The following is a 25,873-nucleotide window of genomic DNA, read 5'->3' as shown; positions in this document are numbered from 1 at the left end:
AGGAAGCCCTGCAAATATAGAAGCTGTCAATAAACTATTCCTAAATTATTCTTTAAGAGATCAGACCAGATGTAACTAAACTGGTTCATATTCCCAAAGTATTTAGTTCTGATGCTATGCCACTGATTCTAAAAATGTGGTTTTATAAATTAAAGGGAAATGTCAGGAAACAATTAGGATTTGCTTTCCCAGTTTGTATGAGGTTTGGGATACTTCATTTTTTGATTTGACTATATTCTTAAGAGGTATGGGGGCCCACATTCATTATGTATTTGGCTATAGACACAAAATGAGAGAAAATCCCTTGGTAAATCTAGTGCTTTCAGTCTTATTGAAACTCATTTATTTATGCCCATATTTATTGCTGAATGCTTGAAATTGTGTCCCTCTGCCACATAGGTCGAAAATATGTAGACCACCTCATTTACTGCGGTCAAGCGGGCAGAATCTTCTAAGATGTGCTTTCTTTGAAGGTAGCACATTTGGACGAGACCAGGGAAAGTACCTTTTTGGTACTGCTGCTATGTCGCTGCTCTGCAATTTTCAGTTAATATCTGCTTAGTTTTGTAGTTAAATTCCCCTATTTATGGTCTGTCTTTGTACAGTGATTGTGGATTACCTGGTTTAGGTAGTATTCTTTCTCTAAATGTGGTCATACACAGTAAGATAATCACCTAATGATGAGAGAACATCAGCTAAAATAAACTCGGAACTCTGTGTCCTATTTTCTCTCTGTAGTAACTGTGGAAACAAAGCCCATTTTAAATAGTTAACTGAGCAGGTTATATGAGCTGGAAACCACTCTCAAGGCAACATGAAAGATTTTCTTTTCAGAATGATTTTTATTATCAGATGGATATAAAACAAATGCTATTTCTCTCTTACCTACAGTTGTTCATGTTTCTGTATTAGTAATTGAGTGCTAGTATGAAACAAATCCTAGATTGCTGCCTTCTGCACTTCTTTAAAAAACAAAGAATGATTTACAGACCAAAACATTGTAAAATACGGTGTCTGCTTTATGCAATTGTAAACACATTTTTATATAATCACATTCACTCTTTTGAGCATATGGGGTTGTGTGCTGCATGTTCATTATTTGCAGAGAAAAATCTTTTATAGCTGTGGTTCCCAACATAGGGTTTGCTTGACCAGGGCAGGGCTTCTGCCAGAAGGGATGAAAGCAGGTTTAACTGGGGAGAAAAAGAGCAGGCTGCAGCTACCTGTGATTAGTTGAGCTGCTGTTGCAGACCAGGAGCATGCGAGTAGGACCCATTGCTCTCCCTGAAACTTCAAGCCTCATTGCTGCAGACCAGAGTAAGGAGGAGCAAAAGAGATAAGCTGGACATGGACCTTAGGAGCCTCAAATCTCACTGCTGCATGTCCAGTGGAGTTGGGGAAGAACAGGGCCAATCATAATCCTCCAAAGCCATAAACTGGACTGCTATATAAAAGGTAATGTGGGGAAGAGAGGGTCAATTGCAACTATCAAATCCTTCAGCAGCCACTGCTGCAAACTGAGGAAAGCAGGGACATCAGAGCGGTGAGGAGCATTTCTGGTTACTGCCTGACTAGCCTGATTAAAGAGAGGAGAGCTGCACCAAAAAAAGTCACTAGAATAGCTGGCTGAGGGAGGAGAAAAGAGGACTGGGATTGATTATATGAGGGAGAAGGAAGCAGACAGGAATGAAGGAAGATAAGGAGGAAGAGAGGAACTCATGGTTTGACCTGGTTAAGGGGAATGAGAATGCATGGCAGCCTCTCGGGGAAGAGAGGACCAGCAGAGACTGAAGGAGGGAAGGAAAGAGCCCCCAGGAATCATGCTGGACCAGAGGTGGGGAGGGAGGAAGGGACAGATGATCACCAGGGATCCAGGAGAAGAGGGGAAAGGAAGAGGTAGATAAGACATTAAACAAAAGTTATTTGGGGGCTAAATATGGACATGATAATCACATAAGCATTCTTTGTTTTCGCCAAGCAGGCTAAAAAGGGGTCAGTTTTCATGGATAATTTTCAAAACTAAATTTATTTTAAAAATGTATATACCACAATATCCAATAATCTGTGGTGTACAAAAGAATAATCAGAAAAAAAACATTAAAACATAGCAAAACAATACAATGCCCTTCAGCTGATTCAAAATAACATTTAAAAAGAGATGACAAATCAATACCCAGATGTTAAAAGTGCACACAAATTTCTTATCGTCACAACAGACTTCTAATTTAAAGCCCCAACTCTAACCTTCCAGCTTTACTGGTTAGGGTAAGACTTGCTACTCAAAAACTTTACAAAACGGAAATGCCTTATGATGTTTTTAAAAGTTGACAAACATGTTTCAGTGCTGCTTAACTTTTATATGGAATTAAGTTCCATAGAAATGAGCCTGCAACAGAAAAGGTACTTTCCCTGGTCTTGTCCAAATGTGCTACCTTCAAAAAAGGCACATCTTAAGATTCTGCCTGCTTGACCACAGTAAATGAGGTGGTCTACATATTTTCGACATATGGTTAAGAGAGTTCAGGGGCCTCAGCATTCTTTGTCTTATGTATCAGTACCAAAATTTTGAAGCTGATCTTAAAATGAGAGGGAAGCCAGGGAAGGGAGGTCAAAATTGATGAAATACATTCTTAAACTGCTCCCTGACAGAATCCTATTGGCTGTATTTTGTACCATCTGCAAGGGTCTGAGAGTAGAAAAAGGCAGCCCCAGATCTATAGAGTTGGGGTAACCCACAAAGTTAAGGAGCAGAGCCTGTAACACAAACCTAAAATCTTCTGATATAGCAGGAGATTGAGTCGGAATTTAAAAAAATATGGTCGTGACCACATTTTTTTTACCTGAGGGTGTAAAGTTGAAGAACTATCAAAGATAACCCCCCCCCCAAAGTTCCACACTTATTGAAAAATTGGGACATGCCCATCAAAATGAAAACAATCTGGAATGGTATCAGACTCGAACAGCTGCAGAAGCAAAATTCTATATATTGAAAAGCATAGCTGCAGGGCAGAACCTGCAGCACTCCAGTATGCAAGGGCCCGGGGGTTTGTCTGTTAAATTCCAGTTTTCCCATGTGAAAAGGCCCTTCAAAACTTGCCCTTCTCTTGAGAGTAAAAGTACCTGTGCTGTGAACTGATATACATTGATATTTGCAACCCCCCCCCCCCCCAAAAAAAAACAGGAAAATATGTACAGAGATTTGATTTTGAACTCCTTGTGCTTACTTTCATGCATGTGCTTTGCACCTTCTTCAGAGCAGGTGCAAACTACACAGGCACAAAGCACCCACTTTCTCCTGCTGGCCCAAGTTTTCAAAAGGGAAAGTCCCCCAGGGAATTTCATTTTGAAAATTAAATACAGATATCCACGGGCCTGCAGGTTGCCAACAAGGAACTGTTTTGAACCACCGCAGATTGCCTCGTTTTTCCCTATTGCAGCTGGAATGGAGGGTGAAGGTCGCTGCTAGCCCCTACCTGCAGTTATGAGGGCAGTTTTTAAATAGCTGGGGAAATTGCCTTCCCTCTGCATTTTGTTTAGATTTTAGCAAACATAATGTATAAACCTTAATATTAAATAGTGACTCTGGCATGCATAACATTGTTAGGATATATAACTGCATGCAGAAAGTAGAGAGAAACGGGGGGCTCCACCAAAGTTGCAGAGGCTGAAAAGGGGTCCAGAATGGTTGGAACCCCTGCTTTTATACCATAACTGTAAAGGCAAATATGTTAACTGTAGCTGAATTTTCATCTTCAAGCTTTAGCTGAATTGTGGGATGTTTTTTGTGTTTATTTTTTGTCTTAAGAGCGTTGAGTTTCATGAAAGGGGAAAGAAGCATAAGGAAAATGTGGTCCAGAGAATCAGCGAGGTAATGCAACTTTGAACAGCTTTTTCATTTCAAACACTTTTTTGTTTCCAGCACCCCTGGCTCTTCTGTATTACCTGATTTGTTTAAATTGTAGATCAAAAAAAAGAGTGTGGATAAGGCAAAACAAGAAGAAAAGTCATCAAAAGAATTTGCAGCTATGGAGGAGGCTGCCCTGAAAGCTTATCAGGAAGATTTGAAAAGGCTTGGGGTTAGTCCAGGTAATTATCACAAAACTGTCTTAGAAATAGTGGCAGAAAATGTTTTAATATGATTCAACATTGTTTATTATTGGAATGAGCTTATTTATCCTTGTTCATTCCAAAAATAATCTGTCCTGAGCTGTGTAGGGTGACCCCTTTTTACCTTTTATGTTTTTAAGTTTGTTGAGATGGACTTAAGGGCCTTGAAAGGGCATCTAAGCTTTTAACTTTACAGCAGATAAAACAGGTATCTGGCTTGATCTAAAGCCATACCACCTTGGGTTTTAATCCTAATAGATCGCGGAAGCAAAGCTAGGCCATGCCTGTCGCTTGTTTGGATGGGAGAAATCCAGAGATCCTGGCCTTAAATCTAAGATCTCAAGTGGGGAAATAAGTAGCTTCTATAACTGAACTGACTTCTTCTTTAACCATTTTACCTTTCTGTAGCAGTTCCTCCTTAATTAAATAATTCTTTCTAAAAGTCATTTAAATTGTTGGAATTCAGGAAGTTTTGTGGTTCGTGCTGCCACATTTTGCCTATGACACTTGCACTACAGCATGGAAGTCCACACAGAAATGCCACAGTCCCTGGAGCTTGCAGAGAGCTCCTCTAAAATGGTGCAGATGTTGAATTCTCTGAAGAGAGGTCCTAAAGCTCCAATTAACAGAGGAAAAGCTTCTAAATGTGCAGATAAATACATAGGAAATGGGATAGCAGGAAGGTGGGGAAGCTATATGAGGCTACTTTCACTTTAAAACGACTTTGGAGCTACTTTGTGTCCAATTAGTAGAATTTTAGAAGCACGGGTTACAGTAGATCAGTTTTGTATAATGTAACTATTTTTTAAGCTCCTGAAGATACCACCAGTTCAATACAGATTAAACCACAGAAGAGCAAAAAGAAAAAGGAGAAAGTTGCCTTGGCTGTGCAACCAGCCAGCAAAGATGAATGGACGAAAGGAGTCTCTCCTGAGGGATACCCCTATTACTACAACACTCGAACAGGAGGTAAATCTGACTTAGCAGTAGCAGGCTAGTGAGACACTGAGCAAACCCTGTGTGTGCAGCTTCACTTGGGATAATCTCAACGTTATCATTCAGCAATGTGAAACTGTGTTATTAACGGTATATCACATACTATATACATTTTTAAAACAAACTTAACATTTCCTTTTTATTGTGCTAATTGTAATTCTCTTGATGGCTGGCAACTCAGTATATGTGATGTACTTTTATGCAGATGAAAACTGCGTGATTTTTTTAAGCACTGTCATTTTATGTGGCGTTTTGTCACAGTGGGCCATCAGGAAATAGCCAGTGCTTGCAGTGTGACCTTTTCATAGAACAAAGAAAAGAAATAACTTCATGGGGCTCTCTTTTGGACTTTGGTATTTTTAGAATCTCAGTGGGAAGAACCTGAAGGATTCCAGGAAGGCACCCAAAACTCTGACAAGGTGTGGTAATCTTGTAATGTACTGCTCTCTAGAACAAGTTTGGTTTGTGCCATTTCTCCTCTGTTTTTCGATCCCTGTATTGGTTTTGTATTATAATGCTATATCTTTTTTTTTCCCCCCCATTTGCAGCCAGTTGTAGCATAGGGCCTGCACTGCTAAGCTTTTTTTGCATAGACACAGGATAGGGAAAAAAGCCTTTAGTAAATCAGGTCCATAGAATCATTAACTGGGCTGGGGAAGAAAATATTGTATTCTAAAGACTGAATTCATTTTTTTGTGATTCTATGTCCATCACAGAGGATTAAAGGGAGAGAGGGACAAAAGCTGTGAGTTGGGGTTTTTTTTTCCCTAGCAGAATGGCATAAAGAAACCTTTTAGCAAACAGGCTTCTGTTGCCTCCACTGAACCACTCCTGCACAAACTTGGACTCTCTCCCTATGCTGGCCCCTTAGTTTGCCTGTGAAATGGCCAGAGGAATCAACAGAGGGGGTGGTCCTGGAGCTCACGCTGAGGTAGATCTTAAAAACATACGTGTACGCGTGTAATTTTGTTCACGCCACTGGCGCGAACAAAAGTACACCGGATTTTATAAGATACACACGGCTACGGGCGCATCTTATAAAATCCGGGGTCAGCGCGCGCAAGGCTGCGCAAAATCGGCAGCCTGCGCGCGCCGAGCCGTGCAGCCTGCCTCCGTTCCCTCCGAGGCCGCTCTGAAATCGGAGCGGCCTCGGAGGGAACTTTCCTTCCGCGTCCCCCCCACCTTCCCCCCCCCCCCCTATCTTTTGTTGTGCAAGTTACGCCTGCTGGAAGCCTCAGCATCCCCGGCACAGGCCGCAGTGCAGGGGGATTCGGGACCGCCCTACCGGCCCGCCCCCTCCCGCCCCTTTTACAAAGCCCTGGGACTTGCGTGCGTCCCGAGGCTTTGCGCGCACCAGCGGCCTATGCAAAATAGGTGCGCCGGCGCGCGTAAATCCGGTAGGATTTACGTGCGCAGGGCTTTTAAAATCTAGCCCATTGTGAGTGAATGCAATCTGGGGCCCGAGTTGATGCCTGCATGCTCTCAGACTCTGTGATGGTGCTTCCCGACGTTGTGCAGGTGATGAAGCGGAACCTTCTACTACTATTTATCATTTCTAAAGTATTCGTAGACATATGCGGAGCTGTGCATATATACATAAGAGAGAGACTGCGCTGCATGGAACCTGGGAACTTTTACATGCTCAGGACCCAGGCCCTGCTGTGCTCACTCATAAAGTACTAATGCTACTGCTGGCTCTTTGCAGCTTCCTCCAGCTGCTTCATGGGCAGTGACCTGTGGGGACTAGCCTGGGGAGGGAGGTCGGGTTTATGGGTGGGAAGGAGCTATGTATGAACAGGCATGAGAGGTCAGTATGTGGGGAAAAGGAAGCTGGTTGTAAGCATGTGGCAATTGTAGGGAGAGGGAGGAGGGATTGAGAATAGACAGAGGGAGAGGATCAGGGGTATGATTTGGGCAGGGTCAGGCAGAAAGAATCTGGAATAAAGGGGAGACGGATCCAGAGTTGGTTGGGGCCCAGAAAACTGAAATCCACTGGACCACAACATTTCTGTTCACAGCCCTGACCAGAGGAACTGGGGGAAACACCAAGGAGAGAAGCAAAGAAATTGGGTGAGAGGAAATGGAGCCCTGATTCCTGGAAAAGAGGTGGGGGAGGTGAATTCTTGGCCACAGAGCATGGTTTCAGGCCTGGGCCATTCTCACGCTACAAGAGAATGTTGTTCTCTGTGTGTAGGATCGCACCCAGTTTCAGATCAGTTTACAAACCATTGGATTTTTATATGCACTTGTTAACCATTTTTCTATGTCACTGAATGTGTTCACTGAAGGTGAACTGGTAGTACAATGCACATTCCTCCTATTTATTTAAAATATTTCTATTCTCTATAATGACTGTCATGCTAGGCAGACTGAAGAGTGTACTTAAGTAGCATAAAACAAATATACTGTAATTTTTTGTAAAATACAATCATTTTGAAATTCACATAAGATGAAATCGTCGGTTCAGTATGCTGTGGCAGTCAAAATGCCTCTGTATCGCTCCATGGTGAGACCGCACCTTGAATACTGTGTACAGTTCTGGTCGCCACATCTCAAAAAAGATATAATTGCGATGGAGAAGGTACAGAGAAGGGCAACCAAAATAATAATGGGAATGGAACAGCTCCCCTATGAGGAAAGACTAAAGAGGTTAGGACTTTTCAGCTTGGAGAAGAGACGACTGAGGGGGGGATATGATAGAGGTGTTTAAAATCATGAGAGGTCTAGAACAGGTAGATGTGAATTGGTTTTTTACTCTTTCAGATAATAGAAAGACTAGGGGGCACTCCATGAAGTTAGCATGTGGCACATTTAAAACTAATCGGAGAAAGTTGTTTTTCACTCAATGCATAAATAAACTCTGGAATTTGTTGCCAGAAGATGTGGTTAGTGCAGTTAGTAATAGCTGTGTTTAAAAAAGGATTGGATAAGTTCTTGGAGGAGAAGTCCATTACCTGCTATTAATTAAGTTGATTTAGATAATAACCACCGCTATTACTAGCAACGGTAACATGGAATAGACTTCGTTTTTGGGTACTTGCCAGGTTCTTATGGCCTGGATTGGCCACTGTTGGAAACAGGATGCTGGGCTTGATGGACCCTTGGTCTGACCCAGTATGGCATGTTCTTATGTTCTTAATTCCCAACATTCTGTTTGCTTTTTTATTAGAAAGGGAATGATTAATAAAACGGAAATTGTCATAATGCCTCTGTATCGCTCCATGGTGAGACCGCACCTTAAATAATGTGTACAATTCTGGTCGCCGCCTCTCAAAAAAGATACAGTTGCGATGGAGAAGGTACAGAGAAGGGTGACCAAAATGATTAAGGGGATGGAACAGCTCCTTTATGAGGAAAGGCTAAAGTGGTTAGGACTGTTCAGCTTGGAGAAGAGACGGTTGAGGGGAGGGTATGATAGAGGTGTTTAAAATCATGAGAGGTCTTAAAATGGATAAATGTGAATTGGTTATTTACTCTTTCGTTTAATTGAAGGACTAGGGGGCACTCCATGAAGTTAGCATGTGGCTCATTTAAAACTAATCTGAGAGAGTTCTTTTTCACTCAGCGCATAATTAAACTCTGGAATTTGTTGCCAGAAGATTTGGTTAGTGCAGTTAGTATAGCTGTGTTTAAAAAAGGATTGGATACGTTCTTGGAGAAGTCCATTACCTGCTATTAATTAAGTTGACTTAGAAAATAGCCACTACTATTACTAGCAACAGTAACATATGATAGACTTAGTTTTTGGGAACTTGCCAGGTTCTTATGGCCTGGATTGGCCATTGTTGGAGACAGGATGCTGGGCTTGATAGGCCCTTGGTCTGACCCAGTATGGCATGTTCTTATGATTTTGGAATGAACAGAGTGGGATTGAATAATGAATGGAAAAGGCTACAGAAAGCATAAGAGAGTTCTTAAATCCATTTTTTTTTTTTTTAATAAAGAAAAAGCACTGAGCAAGAGTAAACCAATTATTCACTGTTTCTTGCCTGGATAGCTTCAGTAATATCCCTACCCATAATTTTTTGCTTCATTAATTTCTGACCACAAATCATTTGTTTTTGCGAGAAATATGGGAACCATATCCTTCATATCTCTTTGTGTTTGCTTCTCTCTAACTTTCAGAGCTTCCAGCCTTACTCATCACTATTTTGATTGGGGCTGAGGAGGCCTAATTTATACCCCTTTAAGCTTTTATTATCAGCTTGCCAGGGTTTATCCCAGTTTTTGTATTCTCATCCAAACTTTTTGCCATTTGTGTCCTAGATCACAAGCCTGATATAAATCTATTGGATTTATCAAACAGCGGATGTAGACTGGAGTATCCCTTCTGTGGAATCTACAAGAAGTAGAGAAATAGTGGATGCCCTTCAAGGGGCTATACGCAAACAAATGGTAATGGGAGCACATGAGGGAGGGTATGATATGTGACTTAGTGCTTACAAATGGGGATAATATCTCTAATGTCCAGACAGGTGCTCACCTGTGTACAAGTGATCATCAGATGTTATGGTTTGATATCGCAAAGAAGATACAAAGAAGTCACATGAAGACCCGAGTGTTGAATTTCAAAAGTATGAACTTTGACAAAATGGGGATGTACCTGGAGGAAGAACTAGAAGACTGGGAGAAAATGGGCATGGTGGAATAACAGAAGGGATACTCCAGTCTACATCCTGCAGATTAAAATCTCTGGAAGTTCATCTTTTAGTATGACAATGACCCAAGTCACACAGCCAAAGCCATATTGGAGTGGCTAAGTAACCAAAAAGTAAATGTCCTAGAGTGGCTCAGTTAAGAGTCCCTACTTCAATCCAATCAAAAATCTATGGCATGACTTGAAGACTACTGTCATCAACTCCAAAGAACCTGATAGAGCTTGAACAGTTTTGTAAGGAAGAATGGCCTAATATTGACAGATCAGGTCTATTTGGCAGAGACCAATCCTAACACTTGTAATTACTATCAAAACCACTGGACCGCTTTTTGATAAATCCAATAGATTTATATCAGGCTTGTGATCTAGGACACAAATGGCAAAAAGTTTGGATGAGAGTACAAAAACTGGGATAAACCCTGGCAAGCTGATAATAAAAGCTTAAAGGGGTATAAATTAGGCCTCCTCAGCCCCAATCAAAATGTCGGAAGCAGTACGAAAGACGGACCACCTGTTCGTCCTTCACAGTGGGAAGAAGCAAGGAGAAGCGGCCTCACGGGCGACTATTGCTCGCTGGATCAAGGAAGTTATCAAGGCGGCCTACGTAGAAGTGGGAAAACCATCACCTCTATGGGTCAAGGCTCACTCTACCAGAGCCCAAGCGGCTTCCTGGGCAGAAACTAGGATGCTGTCGCCTGCAGAGATATGTAAAGCGGCAACGTGGTCCTCCCTCCATACCTTCTCCAGATTCTACCATCTGGACGTCCAGGCCAGGGAGGATCCAGCATTTGCAAGGGCAATCCTAAACGGACCTCGGGCAGCCTCCCACCCAGTCCGGGAGTAGCTTTTGTACATCCCATTTGTAATGAGTCCATCTGCTACACGCTAGGAAATGGAGAGATTACTTACCTGATAATCTCGTTTTCCTTAGTGTAGGCAGATGGACTCAGCATCCCGCCCGGCTGCCGATATACATGGGGTTTCACCGATTCGAGGTAAGCCATTTTTTCTTACATAGGGCATCCACCCTGCCAGGTGTCGACGCCTTCCGGTTGAGAACACTGGCGGTCTCCAGCTACTATCAATCGGTCAGGTTAATCATGTTCGGTTAATCAATTGGTCAGTCACACATATATCCATGAAGCTTTTGCAAGGAAGATTACTGAGCTGCTGCACTTCCTGCAGGGGTATATGTACCACGTGCTGTCGTCAGATCCATCTCCAACTGCTAGCATGAGCACACTATACCCATTTGTAATGAGTCCATCTGCCTACACTAAGGAAAACGAGATTATCAGGTAAGTAATCTCTCCATTAGTATCTGACCCCAGTCATTGATGGCTCGGAGGTATATACCCTTTGAAAGCACCCGACTTCCAACATCCAATCCGCTGAATTACCCTGCTGGACAAACCAGCGCACGCCGTGGATGTAGCCGCCCCATTACAGAAGGAGTGAGTGCCGAAATGGAACACATCTAACCCGAGAGCACTCAAGCTCGACCTCAGCATTGCCTCAAACTGAAATTTGGTTAGTGGGCGGGAATCCGCATGTATCAAAAATCTGGCCCCCTCCACTGGGCGTACCACTACAAAATCCGCGTAATTCGCTACAGGGAACGTCTTGCATCCAGGCATGGCTCTCAAGACAATGGATGCGCCCTTTCCCTGTTGATCAGTCTTCGATCTCGGGATAAATAATATAATAGAATCTGTGGCCAAAGTAACAAAATGAGTGAGTAGCCCAGAAGATTCCCAACCTTTAGTGGCTCTGGCCACTAATTTGCTAACCTGAAAAGCCCCAAAAAAGGCGAATACGAAAGCTATGCGAAACAAATAGCACTCGTATTGGAGCTACAAATGCCTGCTAACACGTCCCACAATCTCTAGAATGTCATGCGTAATGGGCAACCTTCCAACAGAAACTCGCATTCCCTCCCTAGACCATCCTAGCAATAGTCGACGTATCAGGAAACGTCCGCATGGGAAACCCCAACTTGTATTTGTATTTGTCAGGTTTTCTATACCATCTGTGTGCTCGCATGAAAAAAGAAAAACCCATCAACTGCCTCGAAACCGCCGCCCTGAAGCACCCGTCCATCTTAGCCTTCTCAATGTAGCGCATGATACCAAAATCAGATAAAGAGTCCCTGCGCCAACCACTCTCCGCAAAAAAGGACCCCACCTTCTCAGCTCCTCGTACGTAAGCTGACCACATAGAAGGAGCTAACGATGCTCAAAGCAGCCTCCAGGCTTCTGGAAACCAAATCACCATAGGAAAGCAGGCACTAAAGCTCCCTGTGAATCTGTCTCCAGCGCAAGCTTCCTGAATAGGTTCCACTTCGAACGAGAGAGAGAATCAACCAAAGCATTAGAAACTCCCGGCACATGGCACACCCATACAGTCGCGTTCAATTCCATGCAGCATAATATAAACTTGCGTAACATCTCAGAAACCACTAAACATTTTGCTGCTCTTTTGACTTCTACCATGCCCAAATTGTCACACCAAAATATCACTTTTTTTATTCCTAATGCGCTCACCCCAAAGCACAACCAATACTACAGTAGGGAAGAGCTCGAATAAGCCCTAAATCCGTTGGATCCAGCCGCATCTGTGAATAGCTCCAAGTCGGCACTGGTTACCGTCTCCGACTGCCAAAGCATTGAGCCATTAAAATGAGTCAAGAACCGATTCCAAACCAGAAGATCTTCACGAATCCCCCGCAACACCCTAATATGATGATAGCTTTTTTTTTTAACCCTGGACATTGCCGTGGACAATCGACACAAGAAAGCTTGTCCCATGGGAAGGATCCTACATACAAAATTTAAACTTCTCACCAAAGATTGAATCTGCTGCAAAGTCAGCTTCTTTGCGCCAAGCGCCTGTAGCACGATTCTTTTGAGCTCACACATTCTTGCCACCGAATCTAGTTCAATGCCCAGAAAAACGAGACAAGTAGAAGAGCCTACTGTTTTGCCTTCAGCAATCAGAATGCCAAAAGAATCAGCCACATAAGAACATAAGATATGCCATACTGGGTCAGACCAAGGGTCCATCAAGCCCAGTATCCTGTGTCCAAAAGTGGCCAACCAAGTCACAAGTACCTGGCAAGTACCCAAACATTAAATGATAAGATCTTAAGCTACTAATCCTTATTGATTATTTATTTATTTATTTATTTATTTATTTATTTATTTATTTATTTATTTAACAGTTTTATATACCGAAATTCTTGTAAGGGTTTACAAATCAGTTCGGTTTACATTGAACAGAAACAGTGCTTCAGTAAATGAAAGCAATTACATTGAACATTGACAGAGCTTCAAATGTGAACAATTACAAAGAACTAATAATAAAATATCTTATTAACCAAAAAACAAGCAGAATAACATTTAACATTTGTACAGAAAACAATGTCTCAAAGAGAGTAAATATAATACATATATGATCGCAGAGGCTTAGGTCTTGGACTAAGCAACAGAAACTAGGGGTTGACGCTAAGGTATAGCACCAAACTGAAATCTTGGAACAGAGGGGCATAAGGGTGTCACTGTACAAATATAATAAACGGCTAGTGGGGTGAGGATTAGGTATGTGAACCGTAGTGAAGGCAACAGGAGCTAAGTAGAGGAGCAAATCTGAACATGAAATTTTGACCTAAGGAGATATAAATGAATAGGAAAGTGTAAATACTGCTGAGGAACTGGGAGGAATTTAATTCAGAGGATTATCTGAATGGGAAAAGGCCTGATTGAACAACCAGGTTTTGAGTCTTTTCTTAAAAGTAACCGGGCAGTGTTCTAGCCGTAGGTCTGGAGGGAGAGAATTCCAGTGTTTTGGACCAGACGCTGAGAGGGCTTCTCATTCCTGAAGTTGTTTTTAGAAAGGGAACTTGGAGGGTGTCTTTATATGCTGCTCTTACCGGCCTGGATGGTAAGTGCAGTCTGAGAGGGAACTTGAGATCCAAAGGTGTGATGTTGAATATCGCATTGTGGGTGATGGTTAGAACTTTGAACGGTATTCTGAAATTGATAGGGAGCCAGTGGAGGATCTTCAGAATGGGGGTGATGTGGTCCCATTTTTTGGATCTGGTTAGAATCCTGGCAGCGGCATTTTGTACCATCTGTAATGGCTTGATAGTATTTGCAGGGAGGCCGATCAGGAGTGAGTTGCAATAGTCTATCTTTGAGAAAATGATTGCCTGAAGTACTGTACGGAAGTCTTGGAAGTGGAGGAGAGGTCTGAGTCGTTTTAAAACTTGGAGTTTGAAAAAGCAGTCCTTGGTGGTGGTGTTGATGAAGCTTTTGAAGTTAAGTTGTTTATCCATGAGGACTCCTAAATTTCTGACTTCGGAGGAGAAAGAAGGAAGGGTTGCAGGAAGTGGGTTAAGCTGTGTGAAATTGCCGTCGTGTGAGATAAGTAGATATTCCGTCTTTTTTTGTGTTCAGGATCAAGTTAAGGCTTGATAGAAGGTTGTTTATGGACTTGAGGCAGGTTGTCTCAAAACTCGAGGGTTTTGCTTAATGATTTGGTAATGGTAAGAGAATTTGTACGTCGTCTGCGTACAGATAGAAGATTAGATTAAGACTAGTGAGGAGATGGCAGAGAGGGAGGAGGTAGATATTGAAGAGGGTTGGGGATAGCGAAGAGCCCTGGGGAACTCCCAACGTAGAGCAGGGATTCTTCACTGTTGATTTTGACCTTGTGTTTTGAAGGAATGACTTGAACCAGCTTAGGGCGGTGCCTTTGACGCCGATGTCCGATTAATCGCAGCCGATGTCCGATTAATCGCAGTTTATGGACTTCTGCTCTACAAACTTATCCAAACCCTTTTTAAACCTAGTTACACTAACTGCCGTAACCATATCCTCTGGCAATGAATTCCAGAGCTTAATTATGCGTTGAGTGAAAATTTTCTCTCTGATTTGTTTTAAATGAGCTACTTGCTAACTTCATGGAGTGCCCACTAGTTCTTGTATTATCCCGAAAGAGTAAATAACCAATTCACATCTACCTGTACAAGTCCTTTCATGATTTTGTAGACCTTTATCATTTCCCTCCCTCAGCTGTCTCTTCTCCAAGCTGAACAGCCCTAACCTCTTTAGCCTTTCCTCACAGGGGAGTCATTCCACCCCCTTTATCATTTTGGTCGCCCTTCTCTGTACTTTCTCCAGTGCAACCATATCTTTTTTGAGATGCGTCAACCAGAACTGCACACAGTATTCAAGGTGCGGTCTCTCCATGGAGCAATACAGAGGCATTATGGATACCCACCATTTTATTCGCCATTCCCTTCCTAGTAATTCCTAACATTGTTTGCTTTTTTGACCATCACAGCACACTGAGCCGACAATTTCAATGTATTATCCACTATATGATGCCTAGATCTCTTTCCTGGGTAGTAACTGCTAATATGGAACCTAACATGTAACTACAGCAAGGGTTATTGTTCCTTATATGCAGCACCTTGCATTTGTCCACATTAAATTTCATCGGCCATTTGGAAGCCCAATCTTCCAGTCTCACAAGGTCGTCCTGCAATTTATTACAATCCACTTGAGATTTAACTATTCTGCATAATTTTGTGTCATCTGCAAATTTAAGCACCTGTTCACCAGAATAGTTGAGCAAGTGAATGTATTTCTGTATTGTTCGAGCAATGAGAGGAACTAGCAGAAATACATACAGCAGACCCGTTGACCACAATAGCAGGAAAAACGTTCTGTGACACTACTGGGACTGGGTAGAAGGGAACAGAACCTGTCCAGTTTCCTGTTTTGTTCCTTGTAAAAAGATCTATCATCCATGGTAGGCCCCAACAGCTGAAGATGTCATTGGCTATTCTCTGGTCAAGGGACAACTTGTGCGGGTAAAACACTTGGCTGAGTCTGCCCACCTTTATGTTCGCTATTCCTGGTACATGTAAGTTACTTGGAGGGAGATAGAGCGGCTGTCTGCCCATTGTGATATCTGAATGGCTTCTCTGCAGAGGATCTGTGAACCGCACCCTCCTTGCTTGTTTATATAAAATATGGCTACCTGATTGTCTATGTGCACCAAAACATCAACACAAGCACTCGATCCAGCACTACCAGCAATAAGAAATCATCCAAATAGTACACGACATTAGACGAACTGGATTCCTGCTCAATCACCCAGTGAACAAATGAACTAAAAGCTTCAAAAAAGGCACAAGCAACAGAGCAACCCATTGGAAGACATTTGTCTACAAAATAACTGCCCTGGAAACGAAAGGCCAACAACAGGATGAATTGGCAGAAGCCTGAATGCAGATTTGATGTCCACCTTGGCCATCAAAGCCCACGGGCTGCACTACTGAACTAAATGGACGGCTGAGCCGAAGGAAGCTTATCGAACCACACAAAGCTCGTGAGGAATGAAATCGTTGACCGATCTACCTTGAGGGAAGGACAAGTTTTGTATTAGTCGGAACTTTCCCAGTTCTTTTTTTAGGGATGATTGCTAGGGGTGACAACACTAAATCATCAAAGGGCTCCCCCTGAAATGGACCCGTGATACGTCCCAAACCAATCTCAGTTTCTAATTTATCCAACACAATTTGAGACGTGTCTAACTGAGGAACAATTGTCTCTCCCGCCGACCCCTATGGGCCCCATAAACGGAATTGTGAAACTGTCCAAAAATCCACGCAACAAAAATAGACATTTCAGATTTTGGGTACTTGAGCAGCCAAGGCTTCAACGCCTCAACTCTCACAGGTGTCAGGGCCAAGCCAAGATTCTCATTTCTGAGCATCTTTCGGTGTCCCTCTGGTAGCAGACCCGCTACTCAAAACCCCGTCTCCTGCACATTTGCCATATCTAGAAACTGGGTGTCCCGCTCCGCAATTGGAACAAATGTGGCGAAACTTGCAATCTGCGAAATTACACGCCACTCGGTTGAAACACCAGCAGATATCCGAAAGTCCTGCTCCCGCTCTACTCGCTCCGCCTGATCCAGAGCTACTTTGAAAGGAATGCCACTCAACCCAGTGGCTAAGCCTGTCACACTACCGGACGCAGATGAAGGAATCTTAGCACTCATCTGTGTAAGCCACAATCCCACGTCCCGCGTACCCCAGGACATGTATTTGTTCTTTTCCATACGGTCGCAAAAACGCTCGTCGTAGTTTAACCACGACCAGCCTTTGTACTCCTTACTTGCTGCCAAAATCGCATCAGTGTATGCAAGCATCGGACCATACTGGTCCCTATCGTGATGCCCTATCACGCTTGCTAATCACAAGAAAGCTCTAATCCAGTTCAAGGCATTCCGTGCGACCTTTTTCTGAGTTCCCGGGAAACGCTCTATCCTTCTCTTCTTTAGTTCCTTTCTCCACCCCCTCCGGCCTTCTAAAAGCTAAAATATGGGTATGTACTTTCTCTGCCAAATTTCTTTCAAAGCGCTCTAGGCACATCCTTCCACAATTTGGAAAATGTCACCAAAGCCAGCGCACCCCCATCCTGAACCTTGTCCCCTTTTCCTAATCTATCGCCCGAGGAAGAACTCGTTGCGCTTGATGAAGAAGAGGAGGAGGAAGACTAAGAATTAACGAACTAGATTTGTTACACTTACGCTTATGCTTAGCCTTATCCTGATCCTGAACATTCCCATCCTCCCCAGAGCCGATCACAGGAGCGGCCAACCTGGGGAGGATGGGACGGAGCAGCTAAACTGACACTAACTGACTCAGCACCCAGCCCAGGCTCACCAATGTTCGTAGCACTAGCGCCTCTGTCGCCTGACATGAGCTCCATAGGCCTGGTGACACCCGCAGCTGCCGAGCAAGGATTACTGCGCCATTCTTCATCGCGGGAAGTACTGGGACCTTCTGCGGAGGCCTGTGGTCCTGGCATCTGCAAAGACAAAGCCACAGCAGGGAGACCAGACATGCCAGCAGTGTTCGCGTAAGCCGAAACAGACCGGGCCATATCACCTGCTGGGCCCCAAACAGATACAGGTCCCGGAGATCTCCATGCTCCTGAGAAAGGACACCCAAAAGGGAAGCCCCTTTCAGCTCCACCAGGCCAGTAGCCTGTGGGACTGCTCCAACCACTGCCCATTGGGGATGATAACCGGGCCTGTGGATCGCAACCCACCCAGGGCACTGTACCGGGCCAGGCCCCCTGAGGGCCCTTCCCTGAAAAAAGGGGGCCCCAGCCATAAAAGGAGTATCCCGTGAAAAGCCCTCCCGCTCCCCATTCCCTGGTAAATGTGGGACAGGGGAAGCCAGACCAGCCTTCTTAAGGCCTCTCAAGACCACCTGTATGGATATTGAAGCCAGCACTATCACCAGCTGCACCTCCTGTCATATGCCTGACCGCCCCTGTGACCATTCTCTGAGGGATGCCACCTGGTGCAGAGCTGGCGGAAACCCGAGCCGAGCAAACCGTGGCCGCAGGAGGATCCGAGCTGGCAGCGGCCATCGCTCTCCACCCAGGGCCGGACTGCCCCTCACTTAAGTAAGGCAACAGACCTGCGAGAGGAGGAACAGCCCTGCTGGATAAAGTAGCAGCAAGATCAGCACCATCCCTGAAGGACAGCGACAAGGCAGAAGCAGCTATCAGCGGCCCTCTCCCTAATGCAGAAACAGAATGGGAGGGGCCTGGAACCGAGCACGTGTCGGAAGGGGGAGGCCTTCGCACCACATGCTCCTCTTCCGGGCCCCGACTGCATGCGCACCTCCGAACACCCTTCAGGCCTGATAGGCCCGCCTTCCCCAATGCGGTGACTGGCGCGGATAGCAACATTGCCTCAGGCCAGACCTCTACAAAAGGAGCGCTGCCATGCGCCGCACCTCCTCCCCCTGCCCCAACCACAACTGTGTACTCCTCACCCGATGTCTGGGCCTCGCTGGACGTGCCAAGCTCAAGTTCAGCGACTGCTGCCTCCTCGGAATCCATTGCGACGGGAACCAAAGGTGCAGCAGCAGCTTAGGAGAGCAACGGTAGGCAAGTGAAGCCGGCTGTTGCTCCCTCGGATACTCCCCCTAAAGCTCCTCCCCTCTGGCGACCCTTGGGCCCAAGGGAACCAATAGCTTCCCGGCTTTCTCCCTCGAGGTTTGTAATTCAAACCTCTCCATGCTGCCAGCCAATGGGCTGGCACACTGGGCCCTGAAGCCCCACCTTCAGCACTCAGCAACCCACCCTTCCCCCCTCTGTGCCGGCATAAATCTTGCCTGGCACCTACATTACACCAGGCACCCTGATATCCTATCAGGGTGCCCTTCTTATTATATATATACACACTAACGTAAGCATGCCCAACTAAAGTTTTTTACATTACAGTCTTGGAGTTCAAAAGGGTGGCAACCAGAAACCAATCAGCTTGTTGTACACACAAGAGCTGACAACACATACAAAAAGACCGCGGTTTAACTGGTCTGGAATTCTGTATAAATTACAAGCAATTAGGTACAAATATTCAATGTATAAAGAAGTCATTTACTCATACACCATTCATTATATTCAGCTTCATGTTTTTTCTTTCTTTTTTGTTCTCTTAATATTATCTCAATAGGTACCGAATACTTAAAATGAACACTGATATTTAACTTACACGTTTTGCGTAAACAGGTAAATTATTTTCAATACATGGTGTGGTGCCATGGTCTTTGTTTAAACGTGCCTTTGTTTTAATTTACACCTTTGTCTGCTTTGCCTTATTTCATTTTATATCATGAGTTTTTATGAATGTATTATGTTTTGTGGGATTTTTACAGCGTCATCCATAATATATCGGGCTTGGTAGTGTGTCCGTCAGTTCTTGCGCATGTTCTCCAGCCCACCGATAGATGGCACTATAATATATCGGGCTTGGGGCACAGGCGGCTCCCTGGACCCCTTGGAGGCTCAAACACGCCGCAAGAGGTACTCCTGTGGGAATTCTGCAGCAGCCATCACGGGACAGGCTGAAAATAGCTAGGGAGACCCTGGCATGCCGCGAACGGAGCACATCCCGCAGCACACGCTCAGTTCGTGCCAAAGATGAAGGCCCAGCGCACCGTTCGGCGAAAAGGGAATGTCCCCGTGTGCTGCAATCGGCGCACCCGGGCCTTCATCTTCGCCGCGAATGGAGCATGTGCCGCGGGATGCGCTCCGTTCGCGGCATGCCGGGGTTTCCGCTGCTATTTTCTGCTCAAGGCGAAAATGGAAGGCCCCCGTGTGCCGCGAATGGCGTGTCGGGCCTTCATCTTCGCCGTGAACGGCGCAGGTCCCGCAGCATGCCGGTGAGAGAGAATGTGTGTGTGTGAGGTGGGGTGACAGAGAGCATGGGGAGGTAAGAGGGGGTGGGAAGGGTGTGACAGAGCATGGGGAGGTAAGAGGGGGTGGGGAGGGTGTGACAGAGAGCATGGGGAGGTAAGAGGTGAGTGGGGGATGCTTGAGTATGGGTTTCAGAGAGAGGGGAGCCTATATGAGGGGAGGGGGATGCCAGTGAGAGAGAATGTGTGTACGAGAGAGGAGAGGGGTTTGTGGGGGAGTGCGAGAGACAGCTTGGTTGGTAAGAGGGGGAATACGGGGAATGCTTGAGTGTGGGTTTCAGAGAGGGAGCCTATATTTATTTATTTATTTTATTTATTTAAGATTTTTTTATACCGGCATTCATGAAGCGTTCACATCATGTCGGTTTACATAAAAACAGGGGTGCAATGAATACAACAATGAACATAAATAAATGTGATGAAGAGATGCAGTTACAATTAACAAGGGCTATTGAACTGGAGTGGAGGAAATAAAGAGAGATAGAAGAAGGGGATGTGTGTGTGTGTGTGTGCGAGAGAGTGAGGGAGCCTGTATGAGGGTGTGTGTATGTGGAAAGGACACTCTTACGTGAATTTCTAGGGAAATTCTGCTCAAAATATTTTAAAATTCTGCAATTTTAAGTAATAACTTTTTTCTTTAATAATTTAAACTGTAATTACTTAGACTATCATGTAAATTGTGTTATTTTGACCAATATAAAGTTTGCATAATTTTCAGTTTTTTTTTCACAGAATTTTCAGTTTTTGTGTGCAGAATTTGAAATTTTTTTCCGCAGAATTCCCCCAGGAGTAAAGAGGAACTCAAAGCTAACGCCGATAGCCCTGGCTTTAGCAAATGTGCCTCCATGTCCCTTTCCCTGGGTGAAAACAATTTTGTTTTTCCTTTTCAGATAACGCTTCCATACAAGAGCATATGTGCCAATAAAAAGGCTCACTACCCGAGCATAGAACGAGTACAGTTGCTAGTTATATGTTTTTCTTTATTTATTAATGTTTTATGATTGTTTTTAATTATTGTTCTATTGATTGCTTATATTCTGTGGCCCCTGAAGCAGCCCCCTGTTTATGGGCGAAACTCAGGCCAGAGTCGGGCATCTACTGGGCAATTCGTTTCCTCAATAAATACTTTCCAAGGACTTCTGGATCTATCTCTGTTTTTTAACCCTCACGGCTTTGATAGACCGTCTTACTTTTTGTTTTCTGGGTCCTTGGGAAGCCTTACCCTCGAGTACTGTGTTCGTTTCAGGAGTCCTTATCTCAGAAGGGATAGAAGCAGGTTGGAGGCAGTCCAGAGAAGGGCTACCAAAATGGTGTGGGGTCAGTATCAGAAAACCTATGAGGTGAGGCTGAAGGATTTTAATATGTATATCCTGGAAGAGAGAAGGTTCAGGGGAGATATGATATAGACCTTCAGATACCTGAACGGGTTTATTGATGTACAAACATCAAACCTTTTTCGTTGGAAACAAATCAGTAGAACTAGGGGATCATGAAAAGAAACTCCAGGGAGAACATCTCAGAACCAACATCAGAAAGTACTTCTTCATGGAGAAGGGTGGTGGATGCCTGGAATGCCCTACAGAGGAGGATGTGAAGACCAAAACAGTGAAACAATTGAAAGAGGCATGGGATAAATATTGTGGATCTCTAAATCGAAAGGATGGAAATGAAGAAAAGAGTGCATGGGGGTAACTTGTTGTGGCGGTTACTACCCTTAACCAGTAAGCCTTGATGCTGTTGATGCAACTCCATCATTGTTCTCTGCTTCTATGGCAGGGGGAAAAGGAGAATTGGATTCAGATAGCAACCAACAAGGACCCTGATTTTTGCGATCTGGGAAACTGATATGCAAATGGGGTGGGGGGACGACACAGAACTGCTTCTACAGCCAAGTCCATAAGCAAAACATGTGAAACAACACTGTTTGAATTTTCAAGAAGGCTCATCACCCCAAAAAATGTTGCTAGCAGTAAATTTTTATGGGTTATTATAAGGCTCGGGGATAACTGTACAGAGCAGCAGTTGCTACCCTTAAGAAAAACATGGAGTAACCTGCATGGTGCGGCGGGTACTACCATGGGAGGCTTGCTGGGCAGACTGGATGAACCAATTTGGTTCTTTTCTGCTGTCATTTCTGCCAGTTTGTGTGATTTATATTTATCTTATTGTATGTGTTTTTAAGCTGTAAGCCGCTTTCACTTTACAATAAAGCAACATATAAATCTCAAATAAATAGTCATGTATATTTAACTACTGAATTGTTTTAAAAAGAGATTAGTTGAAAGAAAAGTTCACAGGACAAGCAGGATGGTAGTCCTCACATATGGGTGACATCATCAGGATGGAGCCCAATCACAGAACACTTTTGTCAAAGTTTCTAGAAATTTGATTGGCACCACTGAGCTTGCCCAGCATGGTATCAACCCTGCATCCAGCAGGGGTCTCCCTTCAGTCTTTTTTTTTTTTTTTCACACAGCTTTTGCCACGCGGACTTAGGAGCTCTCTCACAAGTTCCTGACAGGAGTTTTTTTTCTCAGGAATTTCTTTGCAAATTGCAAAAGTTTATACCCCTTTGGGGTCTCCCTTCTCCGACGACGATAGCCGCATCCGTATGGTAGGTTTACCCCGTTTTTCGGTCGGTTCCTGTCGGGGACCGGTATAGGCCTCTCAGGCACCGACCACGACTGGCCTAAATTTTCGACGGCAGCAATGGTGACGGGTTTTCGTAGGTGCCCTGATTGTCCTAGGACAATGTCTATCACAGACCCTCACCAGGTCTGTGTACCGGGCGGCCCATACGGGCTCTGAACCTGGCAACAGAGAGCCTGAGGAGCTCTCTGATTCTTCCTCCTCCTCTTCGTTTGCCTTGGAACATGCGTTTCATGCAGAAGGTGTTCAAAGCTGGCAAGTCAGCCAAGCAGTACCAGGGCAAGCCTACTAAGAAGGCAGGGGGCTCCTGTCAAGCACGGAGACCTGAAGCAGCGGCGGATGAGGTCTTCTCTGCTCATGCATATAGCGGACAGCTCCTCGGAGGGTTGGAGGCTGGATGATCCACAGGAGCAGGACCCCCCCAGGGATGGATCCTGTGCTGGGTCTTCAGGATCTGGACCGCGATTCCTCACAGGTGTCTGCAGTTGGGAGAAATGATCCCAAGGTGGTCCGACTGTTCCGCAGGGAGGAGGTAAGCCCACTAATTCTAGCAGTCTTGGAGGAGCTGGGTATTGACAATTCTCCTGAGAGCTCTAAGCTGAGTGCAGTGGACCCAGTGATGGTGGGGCTCAGAGGTCCCACCAGGGCATTTCCTCTCCATCAGCCGTGACTGCCTTGCTTTTCCAGGAGTGGGATATCCCGGACACAGGGCTGAAGGTCACGCGTGCCATGGACAAGTTGTATCCACTTCCAGAGGAAGCGCTGGACCTCCTGAGGGATACCTAAGGTGGATGCTGCTGGGTCGGCAGTCACTAAGAAAATGACCATTCCAGTCACTGGCGCGACGGCGCTGGAGGGTCACCTTAAAAGATTTTTGAAGTGTAAGCGCTGGGTGTCCGAGCTGCGAAGTGTAGCAGTTTTATGTTGAGAGCAGGCCTATGCTGGGTTCAGCAGCTGCAGATGGACAGGTCTTTATCACCTGCGGAGTCTGGTCAGGCCGAGCGGCTGGAAGCTGTCATGGCCTATAGTCTCTTCTGCCAACCAGCTTATCTTGCCATATAAAACCATACCTTCATAGAATTACATAATGTAAATGGCATACACAGCAATGGTCTCCAAGAATGCCTTGGTTGCCATGTTAAAGCTTGGAGAGAAATTGACGTAATTAAAAATTGCTCCGACAACACCCACTGCTTTACATTATTTCTTTTGTTCTAGTCTATTATTCTCAGCTGGGATGCCGCAAAGTACCAGAGCAAATTAGGGACACCCAAACCCCCTCGAGTTTTTGGTTGATATAAAACTAGACGCAAGACCCATGGCACCTAATGCAATTCTTTATGGCTTGTTTCACCCTTGATAGTTTTGGACTGTAGGAGATGAACAGTGGCCAAATACTGTTTTTTCCTGAATATCTTTAGTCAGAAAAGAGAATATTTGTATGCTGTTTGCTATGTTTTCAAATTTTCAAGGGTTCAAACAAAGATATTTAGGGCATGCAGGCAGATCACACTTCTACTTTCCATTATTGAGCTTCACTCCTGCCCACTAATTATTCACCCCTCTACAAAATGCGGCTTTTTTTTTTTTCCCTGGAGACCACTACCCCAAAGATATTTACTCCGGCTAAGACAGTCTTGATTTCAGCTAGACCAGGGGCTTAGGGTGACTGCTGAAGTTGGTGGAGCATCAGAAAATTTGCTGCTGCCATGTGACAAACTCTGAGTTGCCTCCCAAGCCTGGACATCAATAAAGGCCAGGCTGAAAATGTCTCTCTTGACTGCTAACAAGTGCGACATTGAGCCAGCCTTTGATGATGTCAGTCTGTGGGAGGTTGTTCAGAGAGTTGGCAGCCCAGAGCAGGAGCAGAGCTTTACTTTATCAGTAACTGATGCCAGCAGTTAGGAACAGCTCATGGCAATCTGCTGCCTGAGGCTGCTGCCCCTGCTAAGATACCCAAAAGGAATGCGCTGTCCAAGAGACACAGCCCACACCAATTCACCATACAAAAGAAAACACAAATTCTGGTGTCACCTCAGTAACAGCCACACAAACACCTTTCAGTGCTAGAAACATTGATAAATGCTGGAGGGGCTGTGGGGAGTTGGGCTCTTTCATATTTGATTGCGTTGTGGGTTGATTTCTAATTATTGGAAACGGATAGCGTTATGGACTTCCTTTGTGTTGGGGGTGGGAAATATTTTTCATCCTAAATATATTTTGTTAAATGTACCGGTGTCAGGAATTGAGCAACAGAAGTTGTCAGCAGATATTCATTGCTGCATGGTGTGAACTCTCAGCTTATTGGAAGCGAACGGAGGCTCCTCCTTTAAATGTGGTATTGATTAGGCTACATAAATGCTACGGTCTAGCAAGGATTTCTGCTTTACAGCATAATTCTGTACTTAAGTTTGATAAAACTTGGGCTCCTTATGTAGCTTGGAAGGAAAAGCAACAACCTAATAGTTGATTTACTAGTGGATGCTTAATGGAGGAAAACAGCCTCATAATATCTAGAATGGCTATAGCAGCGTGGTTTGCAATATGGTTTAATGTTCAAGGTCAATGACTGGGGATATGTAACTGCTGCAAAGAGCAGTTGTACTATTGTGATGTTTTGTATAGAGCTGATGCTTATCCTGTTCTAATGTGGGTGATACTCCCAATTTGCTTTTATGTTTTTCTTCCTTTTCTTCTGCATCTTGTTTTAGGGATCCTGAAGGGAGGGGGGGGTGTGAGTGGGTTCTTGATGGGAGTGATATGTGAGGTATATTGAAACTGAAGTGACAGTGTTTTGTACCTATTTAATGCTGTAATCATTGTTTTGTTCACAGTAAAAAAAAAAGTTTAAAACAAATTACAATAGGTTTAATTACACTCTACTTTTTGAGATGGTCATCTGTTTTTCATTGTGTCTGTTACTTTGTGAGGCTTTTAATTCTTTTCCATTAGAACAGACTGCCTTTGGCTTTGGTTTGGGGCTCTGCACATGTATAGTCTTACCTCTCCTCATCTTGGAACTGGTTGCTGTCCCAGGGAGGCAGTTGTGAAATGCAGGGACTTTCAGTGCATGTGACTAGCAGGTCATTCCTTCTAGTCGCTGCTATGGCGCTCATAGCTCTCCACCTACTTTTTATCACACTGTGAAAGTCTGTTCTGCCAGCAATCTTTCATCC

The 25,873-nt window shown here is 44.5% G+C and overlaps 1 protein-coding gene across 1 annotated transcript in view; it reads left to right on the top strand.

Moving 5' to 3' along the window:
* WBP4 (WW domain binding protein 4) overlaps positions 1 to 25,873 on the top strand; it is an 80,459-nt gene that overhangs the window by 17,758 nt on the left and 36,828 nt on the right. Inside the window, exons 3-6 of the mRNA XM_029603179.1 lie at positions 3,806 to 3,868; positions 3,963 to 4,086; positions 4,918 to 5,076; positions 5,467 to 5,524. Of these exons, the coding sequence (XP_029459039.1) occupies positions 3,806 to 3,868; positions 3,963 to 4,086; positions 4,918 to 5,076; positions 5,467 to 5,524 (404 nt within the window). The remainder of the gene's footprint in view (positions 1 to 3,805; positions 3,869 to 3,962; positions 4,087 to 4,917; positions 5,077 to 5,466; positions 5,525 to 25,873) is intronic.

The sequence above is a fragment of the Rhinatrema bivittatum genome, chromosome 5 (assembly GCF_901001135.1).
Source record: "Rhinatrema bivittatum chromosome 5, aRhiBiv1.1, whole genome shotgun sequence".
NCBI classification, from domain to species: domain Eukaryota; kingdom Metazoa; phylum Chordata; class Amphibia; order Gymnophiona; family Rhinatrematidae; genus Rhinatrema; species Rhinatrema bivittatum.
Note: the sequence above shows the minus strand (reverse complement) of the source record. Positions and strands in the feature narration are given on the sequence as shown.